The 21,287-nt window shown below is 35.1% G+C and overlaps 1 protein-coding gene across 2 annotated transcripts in view; it reads right to left on the reverse strand.

Annotated features, from left to right (window-relative positions):
- Positions 1–1,163: 1,163 nt before the first annotated feature.
- HDX (highly divergent homeobox) overlaps positions 1,164–21,287 on the reverse strand; it is a 206,956-nt gene continuing 186,832 nt past the window's right edge. Inside the window, exons 9-10 of one of the 2 annotated variants that reach the window (XM_026480141.4) lie at positions 10,010–10,132; positions 1,164–5,922 (exon numbers count right to left, since the gene is read on the reverse strand). In XM_026480141.4, the coding sequence (XP_026335926.1) occupies positions 5,797–5,922; positions 10,010–10,132 (249 nt within the window). In that variant the 3' untranslated portion in view covers positions 1,164–5,796. The remainder of the gene's footprint in view (positions 5,923–10,009; positions 10,133–21,287) is intronic. The other variant, XM_057312795.1, reaches the window with a different exon arrangement.

Genomic DNA, 21,287 nt, shown 5'->3' on the forward strand with positions numbered 1-21,287 from the left:
TAAAGCAGATACGTATTAATTCTCCAGAACAGATGTAATTTAATCAGTGGAATTTTTGCTTTTTTTCTCCTATAAATTTTTAAAATTCTCCCTTTAAGTCCAAATGTAATTGAGAGTAAAATACTTGGTGACAACTGATTCATAGGAATGCTCTCAATATTTTATTAAGAAAAAAGCAGGACATATAAGAGCATATTCAGTACAATCCCCATGTTGCTGAATATACTTAATATGCACAAGAAATGACTGGAATGAAATATACTAAGATGTTAACAATGATTATTATGAGGATTTGGGGATTGCAAGTGGTTCTGTTTTTCTTTATACTATCTACATTTTCTAGAATGCCTCAAATGAACATATATTACTTTTGTAATATAATACACATAAGAAATGTAAAAAAAAACTAGTCTCAAAGGTTGTGAAAAACATTATTCAATCTTATGGGCATACTCATCCATTGACTGTCCCTTACATAGATTTATAATAATTTCCATTCATTTTTATAAAATCAAAGAATTTCACCATCTTAACTCAATGTTTTTGCAGACAGAGAAAGACTTGGGTCATTTGAAGTGCATGTTTGTATGTGATTTTTCTCCTTGCAACATTCTTGAAAATTAATGAACTGGGAAGGAAAACTGCTGATGTGCTCTTTGAAACTTACCCCCTGTCCTCTCCCATTAGTTAGGTAACATGAAGAGTTTTAACTAGTTTAAGATTTTGACAAAAAGGCATGGGCATATTTTACCCAAATTAAAAGCATCCTCTACTGGTGTCAAAGAGAGCTAAAGTTAGATGCAACACTGTCACTTAAAAAAAATTCCCATGAAAATAGCATTCTTTGTTTATACTGTGGCAATTTACTTTCTGGTTTTACCATTTAAATATCCTATCCTGGACAAATCTTTTATCTATTACAGAATATTCATTCTATTACATTGATATTGAAGTAATTCTTTTTTAAGTAAAGTCAGTTAAAGATGACATACTTGGCAGCTTGGAAGTCAACTAAATTTTCACTTGAGCATTCCATGTTCTCCTTTCTCTGATCCCTAATACCTTATTATTTTCTGCATTTGGGGGTCTTTTATCAGAACTTTATTTGGGGGAGGAAAAAATTATCTTTAAAAAAAGAACAATGCTTTAAACACAAAGACTTATGGGGCACCTGGGTGGCTCAGTCAGTTAAGCATCTGACTCTTGATTTCAGCTCAGGTCATGATCTCAGAGTCATGAGATAGAACTCCGCATTGGGCTCCCCACTGAGTGTGTAGCCTGCTTAAGATTCTCTCTCTCCTTCTCCCTCTGTCCCTCCTCCCCCCATTCTTGTTCTTTCTCTCTCTCTCAAAAAAAACAAAAAACAAAAAACACAAAAACTTAGAAAAATAAACATTAAAAGAAAGAAATAGATGTCTATTAGTTGGAAATCATTTATTGCTTCTATAAAAATTTAAATAAAAACCCTATAAAAGATCACATTACAGTGATGTGGTTTTAAGGTGGTAATATATTTCAGAGGTAGTATCAGTAAAATGGGATGCAGGATCACTTAAAGGAATTACTTAACAAGTTAACACAAAATAAAATTTCAATGCAGAGCAATATATACTCAGTATAAACTGTAACGGAACAATCATATTTTCATGAAAATATTATTTTATTCTCTTTCCCTCTTAGCAAATCTGATCTTAATAATAGCTTGGGGCAATAGTATGCTGACTGTAGTCTCACAAATTAGTAGGATCCTCCCTTATATCATCACAAAGTATAGCTTGATATGATGAGTATGACAGTGTTGTCTGCCAAGAATAACACCAACTTCAAAGACAAACATTTACTCATCTTTTAGACACCATAGCACTGATAGCTCCCTTAAAAGGCTAATATGTCAGAATTTGTCATTTTTAGGATCTGAATGAAAATCTAATATATTTTTAAAAGTAGGCAATATCCCTGCTGTACCATCACTACAATGTGGAGGAAGGACAGGAGTTAAATTTTTCAGAATTTCTCCTAAAAATGATCATAAACTATTAGGCTAAAATGAGGAAACTATTCCTTGGAAATGGGCTGAATGTCCCCTCCTCCCCCAAAACATAAAGCAATAAAGTCTAATTTAGAGCCTGGAATTCTTTTGAATATACCACTTATGTTTTCTCCTATAAACTTAAGGATGGCTGACTATGAAAATGCCTTAAAATAGATGCTGCTGCCTTTGGGGAAATGGCCTCTTTGACATTTCTTGAAGTCTTGGTAGTATACAGAGCACAGGATGTGATTGGTTTGTAGCTTTTTCATCTCCAACAATAACATTTTTATCATGATTACAATAGTAGCATAGAAGTCCTAATGTTGATACCTGATATTAGAACAAATCATCCCCAGTTTCCATGGAAAGACCAATGTTCATTTTTTAAATATTTTATTTATTTATTTGAGAGAGAGAGAAAGAGACAGAGAATGAGAGAGAGCATGAGTACGGGGGAAGGGCAGAGGGAGAAGTGAACTTCCTGCTGAGCAGGGAGCCTAATGCTGGGCTCCATCCCAGAATCCTAAGATCATGACCAGAGCCAAAGGCAGCTGTTTAACAGACTGAACCGTCCAGGTGCCCTCCAAAAAGACCAATTTTCTTTTAGTATTTTCCTTGCATGTGCTAAGTTTCCTATTTTCCAGGGTAACTGTAGTTCTCATTTTCTTGTGACTAATGTTAGCTTAGCAGGAATGAGGAAGGTAACTTCAGGTTATTTTTTAATACACATTTTAAGGTAAGTGCCCTTAGATAAACATTTGTTACTTAGAAACTGGTTGGCTATCCTAAGCTGAAAGCAGACATCAAAGTGTAGTTAAAAAAAAAAATCTTTTTCACCTTGGTATCTGTCTTTGTGAGAGATGCTTCAGATAGTATGGTCTGTTTTAATGTGCTAAAGTCCTAAAGAAAGAAACATTAGCTGTTTTTGTCCCCCTGGTCATGAAGATGTCACAAAAGCAGTCAAACTGATATTTTTTCTGCTTTAAGATGTCTCAAAAAAATTCCAACCTGTATATGTAAGAAATATATTTTCTTCCTAATAAACTTTCAATACTTGACTTTGGCATCTTTTAAAAAAATCTACAGTGCTTCATTTAATTCTGTCAATTATGACTTTTTTTCCCTGGATATAGCTATTTCTTTTGGTCCCTGGTACAGAACAACTACGTTCCATTTTAAAAATGTCTTAATTTTAATGATAGTAAAAGAAATAAACCTGGTTCTGAAACAAAAATGTCAACAACAACAACAACAACAACAACAAAAAACCGATTCTTAAGTGTACTGTTTCTATTTTAATGGAACTTTAAATAGGGACAAAGGAATCATCTATGCATCTTCTCTAAATTGTAGATGAGGATTTTTCCCAGGAATCACACCTAACAGAACCTTTAAGTTTATTAAAATTTCTACTTAAATATTTTTTATTAGTATCTCTGAGAAAGTGAAAAGACATAATTTGTTTTGAAGTTTATGGCTTCCTGAGGAGTAGAAATCCAATGTCCATAAAGCAGAAGCTCAATGAATATTTTTTTGATTTGGTGACTAATTGCTGAGGTGTGACAAATACAATCCATAAAGTTGAAAGATGTAGGAATTATCTATACTTACTTGGTGATAAGAACCAAATAAGAAAGAGCATAAATTGAAGCAGAAGAAATTGCAGTTTAAAGATAAACTCAATGGATAGGAAGGAGCTCCTAGGAGAGACTAGCCTGGAATTTGTTCATTCTACCTTATGAAATGGTTTCTACATGTGCTGTGTTTAGTAGGGACTCTTTATCTCATGGAGAAATTGGTGTGACTGATAAATTTAAGCTTAATGCCTGAGGTTCTTTTACTGAAAACTCTTTTTCTGAGTGGAATTTTACTTGTCAGCAAGGAGTACTAAACATTATTTGAAAAGAACTGTATGGCTTTCAGTTAAAAGGGATCATATCTAACCATTGAAATATTTGTTATCAAAAGAACAATAGCAGTAGCATGGCAACATTCATAAATAATAGCTGACAAAATGAAGGATTATCAATGAACCTTACCTATTTATGTATGGGGGAGGGAGTCAAAGGTATACATGACTGCATTTTTGTATTCATAAATTGGTATTTGTGAATTCCAATACCAAAATTAGTTTTCCTTGCAAATTACAAAAATATGTGACATAGAAACTTGATGGCCAAAAGAGCCATCTAGTTGGGGTGCCTGGGTGGCTCAGTCAGTTAAGCATCTGACTCTTAATTTCAGCTCAGGTCATGATCTCAGGGTTGTACGATTGAGCCCCACATAGGGCTCCATGGTGGGCATGGAACCTGCTTAAGATTCTCTCTCTTCCTCTCCCTCTGCACCTCCCTCACCTCTCTTTCTTCCTCTCTCTCTCTCAAAAAAAAAAAAAAAAAAAGAAAGAAAGAAAAAAAAAAGAAAAGAGCCATCTAGCTACTTGATTAATCTTCTAGGAATAGATAGTAATTTAACCATGCAACACAATTCCACACAGCCAACTCACAAATACATGATGCTGTGTGCTCAGGGAGAAACTTAGAAACTGGCATTTTCCCTTTTATGGGTCTTGGTAATACCATCTGGTACCCCAGAAGGAACAGTCTGCAAATAATTGTTTACAGTGTGTAGCCATCTGGTACCTACTAATAGAACAACTGGGTAACATGCCCATTTTAGGAGTGTACCCACAGAAAAGTATCCAGGAAATTCAGAGGACTGTGATTTACAACCATAGTAGTGTATAACTCTTTTTGGATATTATCCTTGGCTGATGGCTCTGTACAAGCCTCACATGAGAATGAGGCAAAATATGTGGCAAAACTGAGTGACTAGATTAAAAAAGAAGACCCTGCCTTACCTTGACTTCCAGTTTATAAAATGTAAGAATTGAAAAAAATATGAAGGTAGTGATAAATGTGTAATATTTGTGCAACATTTCTTCTAACTCAGTTACACAAATTTACTAGCAGAATGTGAATCTTATCAATATTTATCATTTGCAGCAATGAAGAATCCCCATCAAGACTAATCTTTTACAACATTTTGTTTCTGTACACTTAATAATTTATTTGATTTTATGTTGGTGGATTATTTTTCCATAGTGCTTTCCCCCTCTCCCCAAATATTTGGGTTAGAAAATGGAAGAATACCAACAATTTACAATTATATACCAGTGATCATTTCAATTTTCAATCATTAGCTTAAGTCAAATTCTCATAGGAATTGGAAAATAAATCCCAGGACTCATCCAGGTAAAATCATTTTTGAAGTTTTGTTTTCAAATTTCAGTCCACTTTCCTGAGTAAAAGTATACGTGGATGATAGGAAAAGGAAAGAGAATAAAGTTGTAATGGCTACAAAACAAAACTAACCAAGCTTTAGTAACTTGATAAGTAATGTTGAAATACCTTTATTTTTGTGTCTCTGGTCAAAACTATTACTAAAACTAAGATTCTTCTAAAAACCAAACAAAACTCTTTCAGAAATTAGGCATTATGCATTTCATAGATAAACTGCTAAAAATTAAATACAAATTTCCCCCAGAGTTTCATCAGTTTGGAAAAATTTCTCAAATGCTGCTTTTAAATTTCATGTACATTTTGCACTTTAGCCAGAATATCTTGTCCTTTCGTCACAGAATATGTCAGTTTCAACAATATGTTTTTCCAACTGAGGAATTTTGAGGCAACAGGATGCAGTTATCTTGAAATGCACACCTGTTAGGCAGCCAAAAGGCTGTTTGTATCATATACCCCCCCTTCAAATCACAAACTGTCTGAGGCATTTTTCTCTGATAAAGAAGACACACTGAATGAGGTATCATCAGGCTCCGGTGAGGCATGATTGAAATCCATCTCTTCTAATTCAGGAGGTAAATCTGACAGCAGTGCCTGAGTCAGAAAAATCAATTTTTTAGAATTAGTTAGTATGTGGACAGTTTTTTTTTTCAATTTTACGTTAATAATTGTTCTCGTCAATTTATTTTCATGGACTTAAAGAATGAAACATTTCTCTTCAGGACCTTATACAATATCTTACATAAAAACTCTTCATACACTAGTAAGTAAAAAAATGCTAGATCTTGAGAGTGTGGATTATGTAGAGTGAAACCCTAGGCAAAAGGGAAACAGGAGGGAAATGAGCAGCTATTCTGAACCAACTGCTTTAAAGCATTTGAGAAAAGTGATTTTCTTACTAGTTTTTAAGTGTTCACTGATCACTGCTAAAAGGCTTTACAATTATATTCCTTATTAAAATACTCCTGCCCATTTATGCTGTCCTCTAGAGAAAAACACATTTCACAAGACAATTTTGTACTTCAGTGGGAGAAAGAACTTATCAATTAGGGAGAAAGCTCAGTTATTCTACTTTAGACAAAACATTAACAACTTGAAAATTCCAAGTAACTTTTTTTAAAAATTTTCTTAGGCTATGCCCATATCTATAGATGGCCAAGCACCCACCAGGGCACCGTTGGACAGTGAATCTAGCTGTGAAATTATGTATCTAGGGGGCTGCTCATTTCTCTGTTGGAGTAAATAGGATAAGCCCAGAGTCATGAACTAAGCTTTGCCATGGAAAAATGGTTTCATCTGGCATTGTAGAACATGCATCCATACAAGAGAAATAAATGATCAACAAAGTTTTATGTGGCTGACAGTCCTGATGCCCACTCGACCATAAAAAATTACTGTGAACTAAATGATTGATTTGATGCCCCTAATATTAAAAAAATTATGTATCATATCTTGGTACTTTTAAACAAAATTACTTAGCAGTGTGGGCTTTGGGTGCAGTGATAAATAAAGACCAAAGGAACAGGTACAAATGCAAGCTTGTCACTACAGAATTAAGGAACAGAGACAGGGCATGTTGGAGAACTTACGAAATCCATTGTTGAAATAAGACAGTATTTTGTTCTCTTTATTAAAATAAATGACATCTATACATTTGTCTTACAGCAGTGAGACAAGATTAGAAACTTTCTCCTTTTTGTCAGTTTCCATAAGGAAAAACTAACTCCTATCTGATGGAAAAGTTACTTATTTTATATGATAAAATAGCTCATGAACTTGCTGAAATTTGGAGAATTTACAAAGCAGTCATCTACTGGTTCTATATGCTTTCTAAGGTGTTAGGTTGCAGTAATAGGACACAGCCATTTTCTTCTAGAATAGTTTTTTATCACTAACCCAGTCAAAGTGAAAAAAACCTTTGCTGACACTGGCTGATCATAGTTTATGAGAAATACATCACTGAATTTAGTTCACTTTGCAACTGTGAAGAAGCCATATTAAAAAGGGTGAAGTCCTCCAACTCACATTCATTGAACATGTGCTCAGAGTATTAGAAAGTCAAGTAAATGAGCAGACTGAATGACATTCTAAATTCTAGTGGGGATACCTTCAAGTCAAAAGAGCATTATTTATTTTTCTGTAATTGCATTTCATGTAGCTGACTGACTATATATAAGGCAGCATGGGGCACTACTAATGCATGAGGTCTACTTCAAAATTCTTTTTAATATCTTACTAGATTGCAACATTGGCACACTGAACAATCTATGGATTATGACAATTGCTAGAGCTGCCTTTTACATAGATACGAAAGTAAACACATAACTTTTATAGGTTCTTCAGCAGTCTATCTTCAGAGACTGATTTAGTGCCACTATTCCCAAAAGATTAAAGCAATTCCCAAATATATCATCTGTCTTTATAACACTTATTCTAAGCCCTGGGGTATGAATGCCATTTTCCATAATGTTAATCATTCTTATCCTCCTTGCAAAGTGAAGAAATTTAAGTTCAAGAAAAGCAATTGACCTGACTGGGATCACACAGTGAATTTTCAGGGGAAAAAAGACACTAACTAATGATAGTACAGTGCTGGAAACATTTTTATTTAAAAATGGCTATTAATTTAAAAAAATAATTGGGGTAATCTAATATTTCAATCAAACAGTGTCATATATTTTTTAAAGCCTGGACTGCTCCATTGGGGACAAATGTGCTGTGAACCACTCATCTCACTCAGCTTACCCAAACCAAAATTAATGGGAAAAAATTAAGATTTTTAAAAATAAGAAACCAATGACACAATGGTTTTCTTTTATTAGTTTGAATAAAAATTATTTTCTTCTATAAAGAAACCTGTAAGTAGCTCATAATGTGAAGATCAGTAACTTAAGAGATCACCTTAATAACTTTTGTAAACTACTATTGGTGTCTTCTATATTTAGACATCTATTATACCTTATTTCAACTATAAAAATTAGTAGTTTCTGTTTGGGTGCTGATTATATAGGCTATGAATTTCAGTACAATTTTTGTAGGACTTTCTCCTTTTCATGGTCAATGTTTTGTCATATCTTAGTTCATCAGTCTTCTATCAGAGGAAAAGTATAAGAGGAGAAAAGCGAAATATATAATAGTTACTTTTCTTATTTGTTAGTGGTATTGGGGAAAGAACCAAGCCAAAGGATGAGGTTAGCATTAGAAAACAAAATGCAGTTTCTGTGCTGTTCCTAGATATCAAGACACATAGACAGTTGTTGCTAGTTACCTGGCCATGTAACTCTGAATTCAAAACCATGCTATAACTTTTGGGACCAGGACCACACTCCAAGCTATTTCTATGGTTGAACCTATTTTTTTTACAGTTATTTAAAATTTACAGTACCCTTGGGACCATGTTTAAGACTAACACCTTATTCATTTAAAATCCATAGTTTACATTCCTGAAAAAACACTTTCAATACACCATGGAATATGAATAACTCACATAATACAACAAAATGCTTAAATGAAGCTGGCAAAGCTAACTGAAGACTACTGTCTTGGAATGTCTGTGTGTGAGGGAGAGCAAACTTTATAAAACTGGACACATACTGTACATGCTGGTTTTATTCTCATGAGTGAATTCTTTTCTTTTAAAAAAGAATTGTGGGATGCTAATACTCTTCTTTTTCCCTGGAGATATCTGGGATGAGCTACACATGAGCAGTCTTGCTTGGTTATAAGGGACTAATTTTTGTACAGTATCCTTGAGATTCCTTACTGAATAAAAACCTACAAGACTGTTTCCAAATTAATGGTTACCTGTGTGACATACTAGTCACTGAATGTCTCAAGAAATCAACACAATAGTATACAACTCAGAGGCGAATTTGATATCATTTAGTATTGAATGTAACATTAATAAAATTCTATAGTTTTAAGCAAGCTTAATACATTTTATATACATTTCACATAAAAATGAGATGGAACATGTAATTTGGGAGGAATTTGTAAATAAAAAAACATAGTGACAAACAAAAGACATCTCTGGGGTAAAGGAAACAAGCTTCTAGTTAAACTGGGGAAAGTAAATGATGCACTGTGGTCACAAAGAATTTCACAAAGTAATTTCATATTTCTTAGTGATAAGCAACATATTTTAAAATAGAAGGTATTCAAACATTTGTGAAATCTAGTGAGGTCTGGAGGGTAACTGAAATCCAGAAGAGAGGTAAATGCCTCACCTCTTTTTTTTTAAGTTCCAATAAAACTTTACAAAAACACATTAAGTTGGATTTGACCCATGAGTCATAGTTCCCTGACCTCTGCACCAGAATATTTTATTCACAAAAGATTCTAAAATGTGTGCCTCTCCAGTTAGGGTGGCCCAGGCTCTACAAACACTGAGAATTTCCTTAAAATTAATTTTTAAAATAATTTTTCCTTACTTAAGTCTAGCCTGAAATTAACAAAGTATGTTAATCAGTTATTTTGATCTTCTACTAATACAGCACACAAATATCTGAATATCTATTCTGAAAAATACTGTGCTAAAAAAGGTTATAAAATAACAAATCCTTTCTTGAGGCCAGGCAGTAGTGAAGTGTAAAAATGAAAAAAAAAGTATTAAGAACTCAAGTGTGACATGTAATTTTTCAACACGATACATTACAGCTTACTATTCTCTTCTGGCACCTACCTGCTGTTGCTCCTTATCATCAGCTTTCATAGCTAGTATCAAGCTTCTAACAAATGTCTGAAGTTTAAAGTATTTTTGCTTTTGAATCTCTAGCTCATTTTCAATGAATCTGACTTCTTCATTCTGAAGGAGAAAAGATCAAACAATACAATTACCCTATGCAAAACTAGGACTATACATGTTTCATGCACAATAAAATTCTAAAAAAGGAATCCAATTAGAAGGACAGTAAAGAAGATACAGTTCATATATACAATGGAATATTATTCAGCCATCAGAAACAATGAATGCCCACCATTTGCACTGACATGGATGGAACTGGAGGGGATTATGCTAAGTGAAATAAGTCAAGCAGAGAAAGATAATTAGTGTATGGTTTCACTCATCTATGGAACATAAGAACTAGGAAGATCGGTAGGGGAAGAAAGGGGTAAAGAAAGGGGGGTAATCAGAAGGGGGAATGAAGCATGAGAGACTATGGACTCTGAGAAACAAACTGAGGGCTTCAGAGGGGAGGGGGATGGGGGAATGGGATAGGCTGGTGATGGGTAGTAAGGAGGGCACGTATTGCACGGTGCACTGGGTGTTATACACAACTAATGAATCATCGAACTTTACATCAGAAACCATGGATGTACTGTATGATGACTAACATAATAAAAAAATATATATTATTAAAAAAATAAAGCAAGGAAGAGCAAAAAAAACAGGCACAAAAAGCATGAAACGTAAAAGACTACATTAAAATTAAAACAAAAAAAAAGTTTGCTCTTCAAAAGACGCTTTTAAGAAAATAAAAATATGAGATATATATTGGAAGAAAATAATTGCAAATCACATATCTGATAAAATACTTGTATTCACAATACATAAAGAATGGTTATAATATAATTTTAGACCACCAACAGAATAAAAACAGGAAAAATATTTGAACACACTCTTCATCAAAGAAGACAAATCAACATGTGAAAAATGCTTAATATCATTTGTTATTAAGGAAATGCAAATTAAAACCCCAAAGAAATATTACCACTAATCTACTACAATATCTAAAGTTAAAAAGACAGACAATAGCTAGTGCTGGTGAGAATGTGGAGCAATTAGAAGTCTTATACATTGCTAGTGGGATTATAAAATAGTACAGACACTTTGGAAAATGTTTTGGCAGTTTCTTATAAAATCAAACATAACACAATCTTTCTTTCTTACCATCTGACTCAGCAATCTTACTCTTAAGTATTTACCCAAGGAAAATGAGAACACATGTCCACAAAAAGATGTACATGACTATTCATAACAGCTTTATTCATAATAGCCAAAAACTAATAATAGTGCAAGTGTTCATCAGCAGATAAATAAATTGTGGTCTTGGTTACACAACTGTGTCCACTTGTCAAAACTCATCTAACTATATAAAGAGGTGAAATTTATCGTACGGAAATTATATATCAAAAACTTGATTTAAATTGTTAGGTAGCCCTCTTGCAAAAAACAAACAAACAAACAAAAAACAACAACACACACAAAACATAAAAATGTTAAAAATAAGCTGAGTATTCTCTGTAGCTGGAGAACTGGTCTCAAAGAGTATAGCAGGACCTTAACAGTATATGTTCAAAGAACTGCGTAAAAGATATTAAAATTAGTTAATTCTATGGTCATTCTTATTGTTTCAATTGAGAGGATACAGTCATATTAAACACATTCAATCTGTGAACTGCATCAATTATTTTATCAGCTCAGTTTAGAACTTATTTTACCTAATAAAACTGCTTCCTTTTCAGACCACTTAATATCAAGACCATCATCTGCAAATGATTGTTTAAGCTGAATTCCTTATCCACAGGCAACCTACAGCAATCTAAATTATAAGTAAGTGTTATAACCTTCCAAATAACAAAACTCCAGGCCCGGACGGTATTCCTGGGGAATTCTACCAAACATTCAAAGAAGAAATAATACCTATTCTCCTAAAGCTATTTCAAAAAATAGAAACAGAAGGAAAGCTACCAAACTCATTCTATGAGGCCAATATTACCTTGATCCCCAAACCAGGCAAAGACCCCATCAAAAAGGAGAATTACAGACCGATTTCCCTAATGAATATGGATGCCAAAATCCTCAACAAGATCCTGGCTAATAGAATCCAACAGTACATTAAAAGGATTATCCATCATGATCAAGTGGGATTCATACCTGGGATGCAAGCGTGGTTCAATATTCGCAAATCAATCAGCGTGATACATCATATCAACAAGAAAAGACTCAGGAACCATATGATCCTCTCAATCGATGCCGAAAAAGCATTTGACAAAATATAGCATCCTTTCCTGATTAAAACCCTTCAGAGTGTAGGAATAGAAGGTGCATTTCTCAATCTCATAAAAGCCATCTATGAAAAGCCTACTGCAAATATTATTCTCAATGGGGAAAAGCTGGAAGCCTTTCCCTTAAGATCAGGAACTCGACAAGGATGCCCACTCTCGCCACTATTATTCAACATAGTACTAGAAGTCCTTGCAACAGCAATCAGACGACAAAAAGGGATCAAAGGTATTCAAATTGGCAAAGAAGAAGTCAAAATGTCTCTCTTTGCAGATGACATGATACTCTATATGGAAAACCCAAAAGAAGCCACTCCCAAACTATTAGAAGTTATAGAGCAATTCAGTAACGTGGCGGGATACAAAATCAATGCTCAGAAATCAGTTGCATTTCTATACACGAATAACGAGACCGAAGAAAGAGAAATTAGGGAATCCATCCCATTTACAATAGCACCAAAAACCATACGTTACCTTGGAATTAACTTAACCAGAGACGTAAAGGACCTATATTCTAGAAACTATAAATCACTCTTGAAAGACATTGAGGAAGACATAAAAAGATGGAAAGATATTCCATGCTCATGGATCGGAAGAATTAACATAGTTAAAATGTCCATGCTACCCAGAGCAATCTACACTTTCAATGCTATCCCGATCAAAATACCAAGGACATTTTTCAAAGAACTGGAACAAATAGTCCTTAAATTTGTATGGAAACAGAAAAGGCCCCGAATCTCCAAGGAACTGTTGAAAAGGAAAAACAAAGCTGGGGGCATCACAATGCCAGATTTCGAGCTGTACTACAAAGCTGTGATCACAAAGACAGCATGGTACTGGCACAAAAACAGACACATAGACCAATGGAACAGAATAGAGAGCCCAGAAATGGACCCTCAGCTCTTTGGGCAACTAATATTTGATAAAGCAGGAAAAAACATCAGGTGGGAAAAAGACAGTCTCTTCAATAAATGGTGCTGGGAAAATTGGACAGCTACATGCAAGAGAATGAAACTTGACCACTATCTCACACCATACACAAAGATAAACTCCAAATGGATGAAAGACCTCGATGTGAGACAGGAATCCATCAAAATTCTAGAGGAGAACATAGGCAACAACCTCTACGACATCGGCCAAAGCAACCTTTTTCATGACACATCCCCAAAGGCAAGAGAAACAAAAGATAAAATGAATTTATGGGACTTCATCAAGATTAAAAGTTTCTGCACATCCAAGGAAACAGTCAGAAAAACTAAGAGGCAGCCCACGGAATGGGAGAATATATTTGCAAATGACACTACAGATAAAGGACTGGTATCCAAGATCTACAAAGAACTTCTCAAACTCAATACACGAGAAACAAATAAACAAATCAAAAAATGGGCAGAAGATATGAACAGACACTTTTCCAATGAAGACATACAAATGGCTAACAGACACATGAAAAAATGTTCAAAATCATTAGCCATCAGGGAAATTCAAATCAAAACCACACTGAGATACCACCTTACGCCAGTTAGAATGGCAAAAATAGACAAGGCAAGAAACAACAATTGTTGGAGAGGATGTGGAGAAAGGGGATCCCTCCTACATTGTTGGTGGGAATGCAAGTTGGTACAGCCACTCTGGAAAACAGTGTGGAGGTCCCTTAAAAAGTTAAAAATTGAGCTACCCTATGATCCAGCAACTGAACTACTGGGTATTTACCCCAAAGATACAGACGTAGTGAAGAAAAGGGCCATATGCACCCCAATGTTCATAGCAGCATTGTCCACAATAGCTAAATTGTGGAAGGAGCCGAGATGCCCTTCAACAGATGACTGGATTAAGAAGTTGTGGTCCATATATACAATGGAATATTACTCAGCTATCAGAAAGAACGAGTTCTCAACATTTGTTACAACATGGACGGCACTGGAGGAGATAATGCTAAGTGAAATAAGTCAAGCAGAGAAAGACAACTATCATATGATTTCTCTCATCTATGGAACATAAGAACTAGGATGATCGGTAGGGGAAGAAAGGGATAAAGAAAGGGGGGGTAATCAGAAGGGGGATGAAACATGAGAGACTATGGACTATGAGAAACAAACTGAGGACTTCAGAGGGGAGGGAGGTGGGGGAATGGGATAGACCGGTGATGGGTAGTAAGGAGGGCACGTATTGCATGGTGCACTGGGTGTTATACACAACTAATGAATCATTGAGCCTTACATCGGAAACCGGGGATGTACTGTATGGTGACTAACATAATATAATAAAAAATCATTAAAAAAAATAAGTAAGTGTTATAATAAAATTTAACATGCTTCTACCATATTATGTTTGACTAATTCTACACTTGATTTTTTTAGTATTCACTGTCACAGCAGTAGTATTAGTAAAGTGGTGACCCAGAAGTCTTTTTTTTCCTTTAAAAAAAATTTTTTTTATTATGTTATGTTAGTCACCATACAGTACATCATTAGTTTTTGATGTAGTGTTCCATGATTCATTGTTTGCATACAACAGCCAGTGCTCCATGCAATACGTGCCCTCCTTAATACCCTTCCCCAGGCTAACCCATCCCACCACTCACTTCCCCTCTATAACCCTCAGTTTGTTTCCTGGAGTCCATAGTGCAGTCTTTTCAAATACAGGAATTGCAGTGTCTCCTTTGAATACAGTCTTAATGAGCTGCACTCACAGTCCATTAAAAAACATTTTAAAAATATTAACTTAGATTTGCAGAAATCACAAATCATCTTTTGGTATACAGATCTCTATTTTTTCATGCAAATATTTCTTCTACTCAGTATTTATGCAATGTTTGAAAAACATAAACAACTTTAAGATAATTTAATAGTGCAAGTATTTTCTTCTTGGAGCTTCTTTTTGCAAGCCTGTGAAACACTTCCTAGATTACAGGCAGAAATTTATGTATATTTTAGAGATTTTCTTAAGTGTTGTGTTTGTGAGAGGAACTAGTAAAATGACATCAGTCACTGAATTGCACAAAACAAGATCTAGCTCAGTTTTCTTGTTAAAATCTTCCCTATATTCCCAGTAAGCTTTGTCAGTTCTTCTCCAAGATGATTGTAGGGAGCATTCAAGGCTTCATGTCGACTGGAGCTCTGATAGCTGAGCAGGTAATCAATGGCTGCCCAAACTGAGGTGTTATTTTATGATATAGCTACTCATAACTCAAGGACTGAGCTCACCAACTTGTCTTATAAGTATTTTGGATTAGTCAAAACTCCTAGCAATGTGGATTTCTAGCAGTATATATCAACCAGAAAACCCACTATGCACAAACTGAGTATTGCATAGTAATAATTACTGAATGCACAAAAGAAACCATTCTTTCATTTTGTTACAATGAATCCCAAGAATGAGAGACTAATTCAATGTGGGAGAAAAGTTATAGTGATCCAGCTTCTAGTCTTAATTGATTTTATATGAAAGAGAATTTGCATACTACTATTCAAAGTTTTTCCAAGGATAAGTAAACTAATTTCACTCATGCAGGAACTAGATACTGGGCACGTATGTGCTGGAAACTAGACCAGGTAACACATAGATGAATAAGATAAATCTCTGCTTTCAAGAAGCTTATGATGAATACACTTAAGAAACCAAAAACGTGATTTTGATCCCAAAACAGGGAACACTAGCATGCATATGCAAAAAGAGAACAAAACTGTTCTCTGAAATGAGATTGAATTTCAAAACTGATAAGCTGTTTTCAGTCAACATCCTGAAATCAGCAATGAGAACTGCTATATGAGGCTTTATTTACCCTTAATTTCTATATTTTTTTCTGGGAGAAAATTGTTTACAATCTAACTAATTTCCAACAAATCAATAAGGAAAAGACATTAAGACATTAGAAAATTAGGCAAAATACTTGAAAAGTTACTTCACAAAGATTACACAAAAAGCCAGTATCATAATAAAACATTTAGGTGTATTAATTACCAGGAAAATGAAAATTAAAACCACAATACAATAATATTTTACATGAACCAGAAAGGCTAACATGCAAAAATCAGACAGTACTACTCAAGGAGAGTAATAGAATTCCTATTCACTGATGTTGGAAGTGTAAAATCGGGAATTCCATTGAAGTTGAACATTTTTACATATTTCCCTTATGATCCAGAAATTTCATAATTTTCACAAATACATATGTGTGGAAATGTATATATATTTACGCATATATACGTTATATATGATATTACTGTTTTCTACAAAATTGTTATTATTGAAGTAAAACTGACATGCAATATATATGTATTAGTTTCAGGTATACAAAATATTGATTTGACAAGTTTCTCAATGCTCATGACAGTAAGTGTAGTCCCAATATATCACCATACAATGTTACTATAATATTATTGAACATATTCCATATGTTGTACTTTTGTACTCTACAACTTATTTATTTTATAACTGAAAGTCTGTACCTCTTAATTCCCTTCAACTACTTTGCTCATTCCCCCACCCCCCTCCCCTCTGGCAACCACCACTTTATTCTCTGTATTTAAGTGTCTGCTTATTTGTTTGTTCTTTTGTTTTGTTTCCTAAATTCCGTGTATAAGTGAAACCATATGGTATTCATCTTTCTCTGTTGTATTTGTTTCAATTAGTGTGATACCCTCTAGGTCCATCCATGTGGTTGCAAGTGGCAAAATCTCACTCTTTTTTTATGGCAAAGTAATACACATACACCACATACACACAAACACAAACACACACACAAATTATTTCTTCTTTACCCATTCACCTATCCATGGACAGTTTGGAAGATTGTATGTTTCTAGGAATTTATTCATTTCTCTAGGTTGTCAGATTTGTCGACATATAATTTTTCACAATATTCTCTTCTAATTCTTCATATTTCTGTGGTGTTGGTTGCTATTTCTCCCCCTTCATTTTATTTATTTGAGTCATCTCTCCTTTTTCTTCATGAGTCTGGATAAAGGTTTATCAATTTTGTTTATCTTTTCAAAGAACCAGCTCTTGGGGCGCCTGGGTGGCACAGCGGTTAAGCGTCTGCCTTCGGCTCAGGGCATGATCCCGGCGTTATGGGATCGAGCCCCACATCAGGCTCCTCCGCTATGAGCCTGCTTCTTCCTCTCCCACTCCCCCTGCTTGTGTTCCCTGTCTCGCTGGCTGTCTCTATCTCTGTCGAATAAAATAAAAAATCTTTAAAAAAAAAAAAAAAAAAAAAAAAAAGAACCAGCTCTTGGTATCATTGATCTCTATTATTTCTTTAGTCTCTATCTTATTTACTCTTGTTCTAGTATTTATTATTTCCTTCTTTCTACTAGCTTCGGACTTTGTTCTTTTTCTTGTTCCTTTAGGTGTAAGGTTTGGTTGTTTATTTGAGATTTTTCTCGTTTCTTGAGGCAGGCCTGTATTGCTATATAAACTTCACTCTTAGAACTGCTTTTGCTGCACCCTAAAGATTTTGGACTGTTGTGGTTTTTTTTATTTGTCTCCATGTATTTTTTATTCACCTTTGATTTCTTCATTGACCCGCGGGTTGTTCAGTAGCGTGTTGTTTAGCCTCCATGTGTTTGTGTTTTTTCCAGTATTTTTCCCCCTGTGATTAATTTCTAGTTTCATATCATTGTGGTTATTATTATGCTTGATATTATTTTAATCTTTTAAAATTTATTGAGACTTGTTTTATGGCCTAATATATGACCTATCATGGAGAAGGTGCCATGCACACTTGAAAAGATTTTGTGTTTCTTTGCTTTTGTATACAATGTTCTGGAAATGACCATCAGATTTATCTGGAGTAAGTGCCATTCAAAGCCACAGTTTCCTTGTTGATTTTCTGTCTGAATGATCTATCTATTTATGCAAGTGAGGTGTTAAAGTCCCCTGCTATTGTTGTATGACATCAATTTCTCCCTTTATGTCTGTTAGTATTTGCTTTATGTATTTTACCACTACGTTGGGTGCATAAATATTCACAGTAGTTATATCCTCTTTTTGGATTGTCCCCTTTATCATTATGTAGTGTCCTTCTTTGTCTCTTGTTACAGGTCTGTGTTTTAAAGCCTATTTTGTCTGATATAAGTAGTGCTACCCCAGCTTTCTTTTTTGCCTCCATTAGCATGGTAAATGTTCTTCCATCCCTTCACTTTCAATCTGCATGTGTCTTTAGGTCTGAAGTGTCTTGTAGGCATCATACAGATGGATCTTGCTTTTTTATCCATTCATTCACCCTATGCTTTTTGATTGGAGCATTTGGTCCATTTACCTTTAGGGTAATTATTAATGGATATGTACTTATTGCCATTTTAAAAAAATTGTTTTCTGGTTGTTTTAGTAGTTCTTCTCTGTTTCATTTTTCTCTTGTTTACTTCCCTTATGTTTTGATGGCTTTCTTTAGTGTGATGCTTAGTTTCCCTTCCCTTTATTTTTTGTTTATTGTAATTTTTTGATTTGTGGTTACCATTGCATTCATATATTACATTTTATGTGTATAGCAGTCTATAATAAGTTTATCGTTGCTTAAGTTTGAACACATTCTAAAAGTCCTAAATTGTTACTCCCTCCTCCATGTTTTATGTATATGATGTTATATTTTACATCTTATTTCATGTATCCCTTAACTAATTATTTTAGGCACACTTGATTTTACTACTTTTGTGTTTTAACCTCCATACTGGCTTTATAAATGACTAATCTTCCACCTTTTACTATATGTTTGTCTTTCCTGTGAAAGTGTTTCCTTTCTTAATTTTCTTACTTCTAGTCATGGCCTTATCTTTCCACTCAAGAAAGTCCCTTTATCATTACTTGTATAGTTGGTTTAGTGGTGATGAATTCCTTTAACTTCTTTTGTCTGGGAAACTCTTTCTCTCCCTTTCAATTCTGAATGATAACCTTGCTGGGTAGGGTATTCTAAGTTGTATGGGTTTTTTTTTTTCTCTTTTTATCACTTTGAATATATCCAATCCCTCTGGCCTTCAATGTTTCTGCTGAAAAAGTAGTTGATAGTCTTATGGGGTATCTCTTGTTTGTAACTGTTTTCTTTTGTTGCTTTTAAATTCTCTCTTTATCATTACATTTAGCCATTTTGATTAATATGTGTCTTGGTGTGGACCTCTTTGGGTTCATCTTGTTGGGGCTCTTTTTAATTCTTGCACCTGGATTTCTGTTTCCTTCCCCAGGTTAGGGAAGTTTCCAACTATTTTTTTTTTCAAATAAATTTTTTTGCCTCTTTCTCTCTCTCTTCTACTTCTGGGATTTCTATAATGTGAATGCTATTATACTTGATAGTGTTAAATTGTTTTATTAACCTATTCTATTTTTATTATTCTTTTTGGTGTTCAGTTTGGTTACTTCCCATTATCCTGTCTTCCAGATCGCTGATCCATTTTTCTGCAGTATCTAATCTGCTTGATTCTTTCTAGTGCATTTTTCATGTCAGTTATTGAATTCTTCAGCTCTGACTCATTCTTGTTTATATTCTCTATCTCTTTTTGGTAGTTCTCACTGGGTTTATCCACTCTTTTCTCAAGTCTAGTGAGTATCTTTATGACCATTACTTTGAACTCTTTATCAGGCATATTGCTTATCTTTGTTTCATTTCACTCTTTTACTGTGATCTTTGTCTTATTCTTTCATTTGGGACATATTCCTTTGTCTCCTCATTTTGTCTAACTCTCTGTGTTTGTTTCTATGTATTAGGTAGGTCAGCTACATCTTCTGATCTTGAAAATGGTGGTCTTGTGTAGAAGAGGTCCTGTGGTACCCTATAGTGCAGTGTCCCCATGTCACCAGAATCAAGTGCCCCACAGGTGTCCCCTGTGTGGGCTGTATGTACCCTTCTGTTGTGGCTGAGCCATGGTTACCTTCAGCCCGGATAGCTGCAATGGCCCACCTCACCCTCTGTGAACACACTTTTGAGAGTCCTGGCTGAGGCCAGGTAGGACTGGTTGGTGGGTGAGACCATTATACATCCTAGCAGTATGCTATTAACCTTTCTGCCAAAACTGCACAGAAGTGCAGGGCTCAGTCCCTGTATATACAGTTAAGAGGCCTGGCTACAGGGACTGTGGGTGCCTGGTGTGTGGGTTTATTACCCCCTCCCTAGGACTGGAGTCACTTTGGAGTGGCACTGGTCTGGGCCTAAGCTGCATAACAGGTGTGGTTGGGTGCTAGCAGCTTTGGAAGTTGTGCCAAGATGACAGGTAGGTTGGGTGTAGTTGGTCCACAGGGGAATTCCAGGGTAAAGCACTTGGTGCTGGCAAGGAAGATGGAAAGTGTTAGAAATGGTTCTTTTAAGCCTCTGGCTATTTACACTGGGGGAGGGAAAGAAACAGGTGACAGCTTGCACTTTTGTTCTTGTAGAAATTTGCAGATACTTGTCCTTCCAGCACATGTTCTAAGATTACTCAATAAATCACTTTCATGTATAATGCAGCCACTTTTCAAACTGCTGTTTCTGTGCTGTGTCTTGGGCCCATTTATATTACTAATGGGCTGGCTCTTTAAGGATAGGTACTTGGTTTCCCATCAACTTCCAGCTTCCCTGGCATTAAGCTTACTGATTTTAAAGCTCCCAGAGTTAAAGACTGCTGGTTTTTAAAGTCAGACATTAGGTGGAATTGTCTTCCCAGTGTATGTCTCCAAGGCCAACAGAGCCCTGAGTGGGGTCTGAGTCTCTCACTTCTCAATAGTTGCAATGTCCCTCCTGTTTGTGTTTAGTCACATAGGGAGTTTGGTTCCCAACAGCATCTCTGTCCCTCTTACCGTTTTGATGTGGCTTTCTCTTTAAAACTAGCTGTGGAATGTCTCTTCTGCAAGTGTTCATGTTGTTTTCAGAGTTAGTTGCATAGATGTAGGGTTGCCCAGGTGTGTCTGTGGGACAAGGTGAGCTCAGGAGTCTCCTAGTCTGCCACCGCCTCTCTTTTATGAATTTGTCTTGACTTTAGAATTAAGGCAAT

This window comes from Ursus arctos, chromosome X (assembly GCF_023065955.2).
Source record: "Ursus arctos isolate Adak ecotype North America chromosome X, UrsArc2.0, whole genome shotgun sequence".
Taxonomy (NCBI): domain Eukaryota; kingdom Metazoa; phylum Chordata; class Mammalia; order Carnivora; family Ursidae; genus Ursus; species Ursus arctos.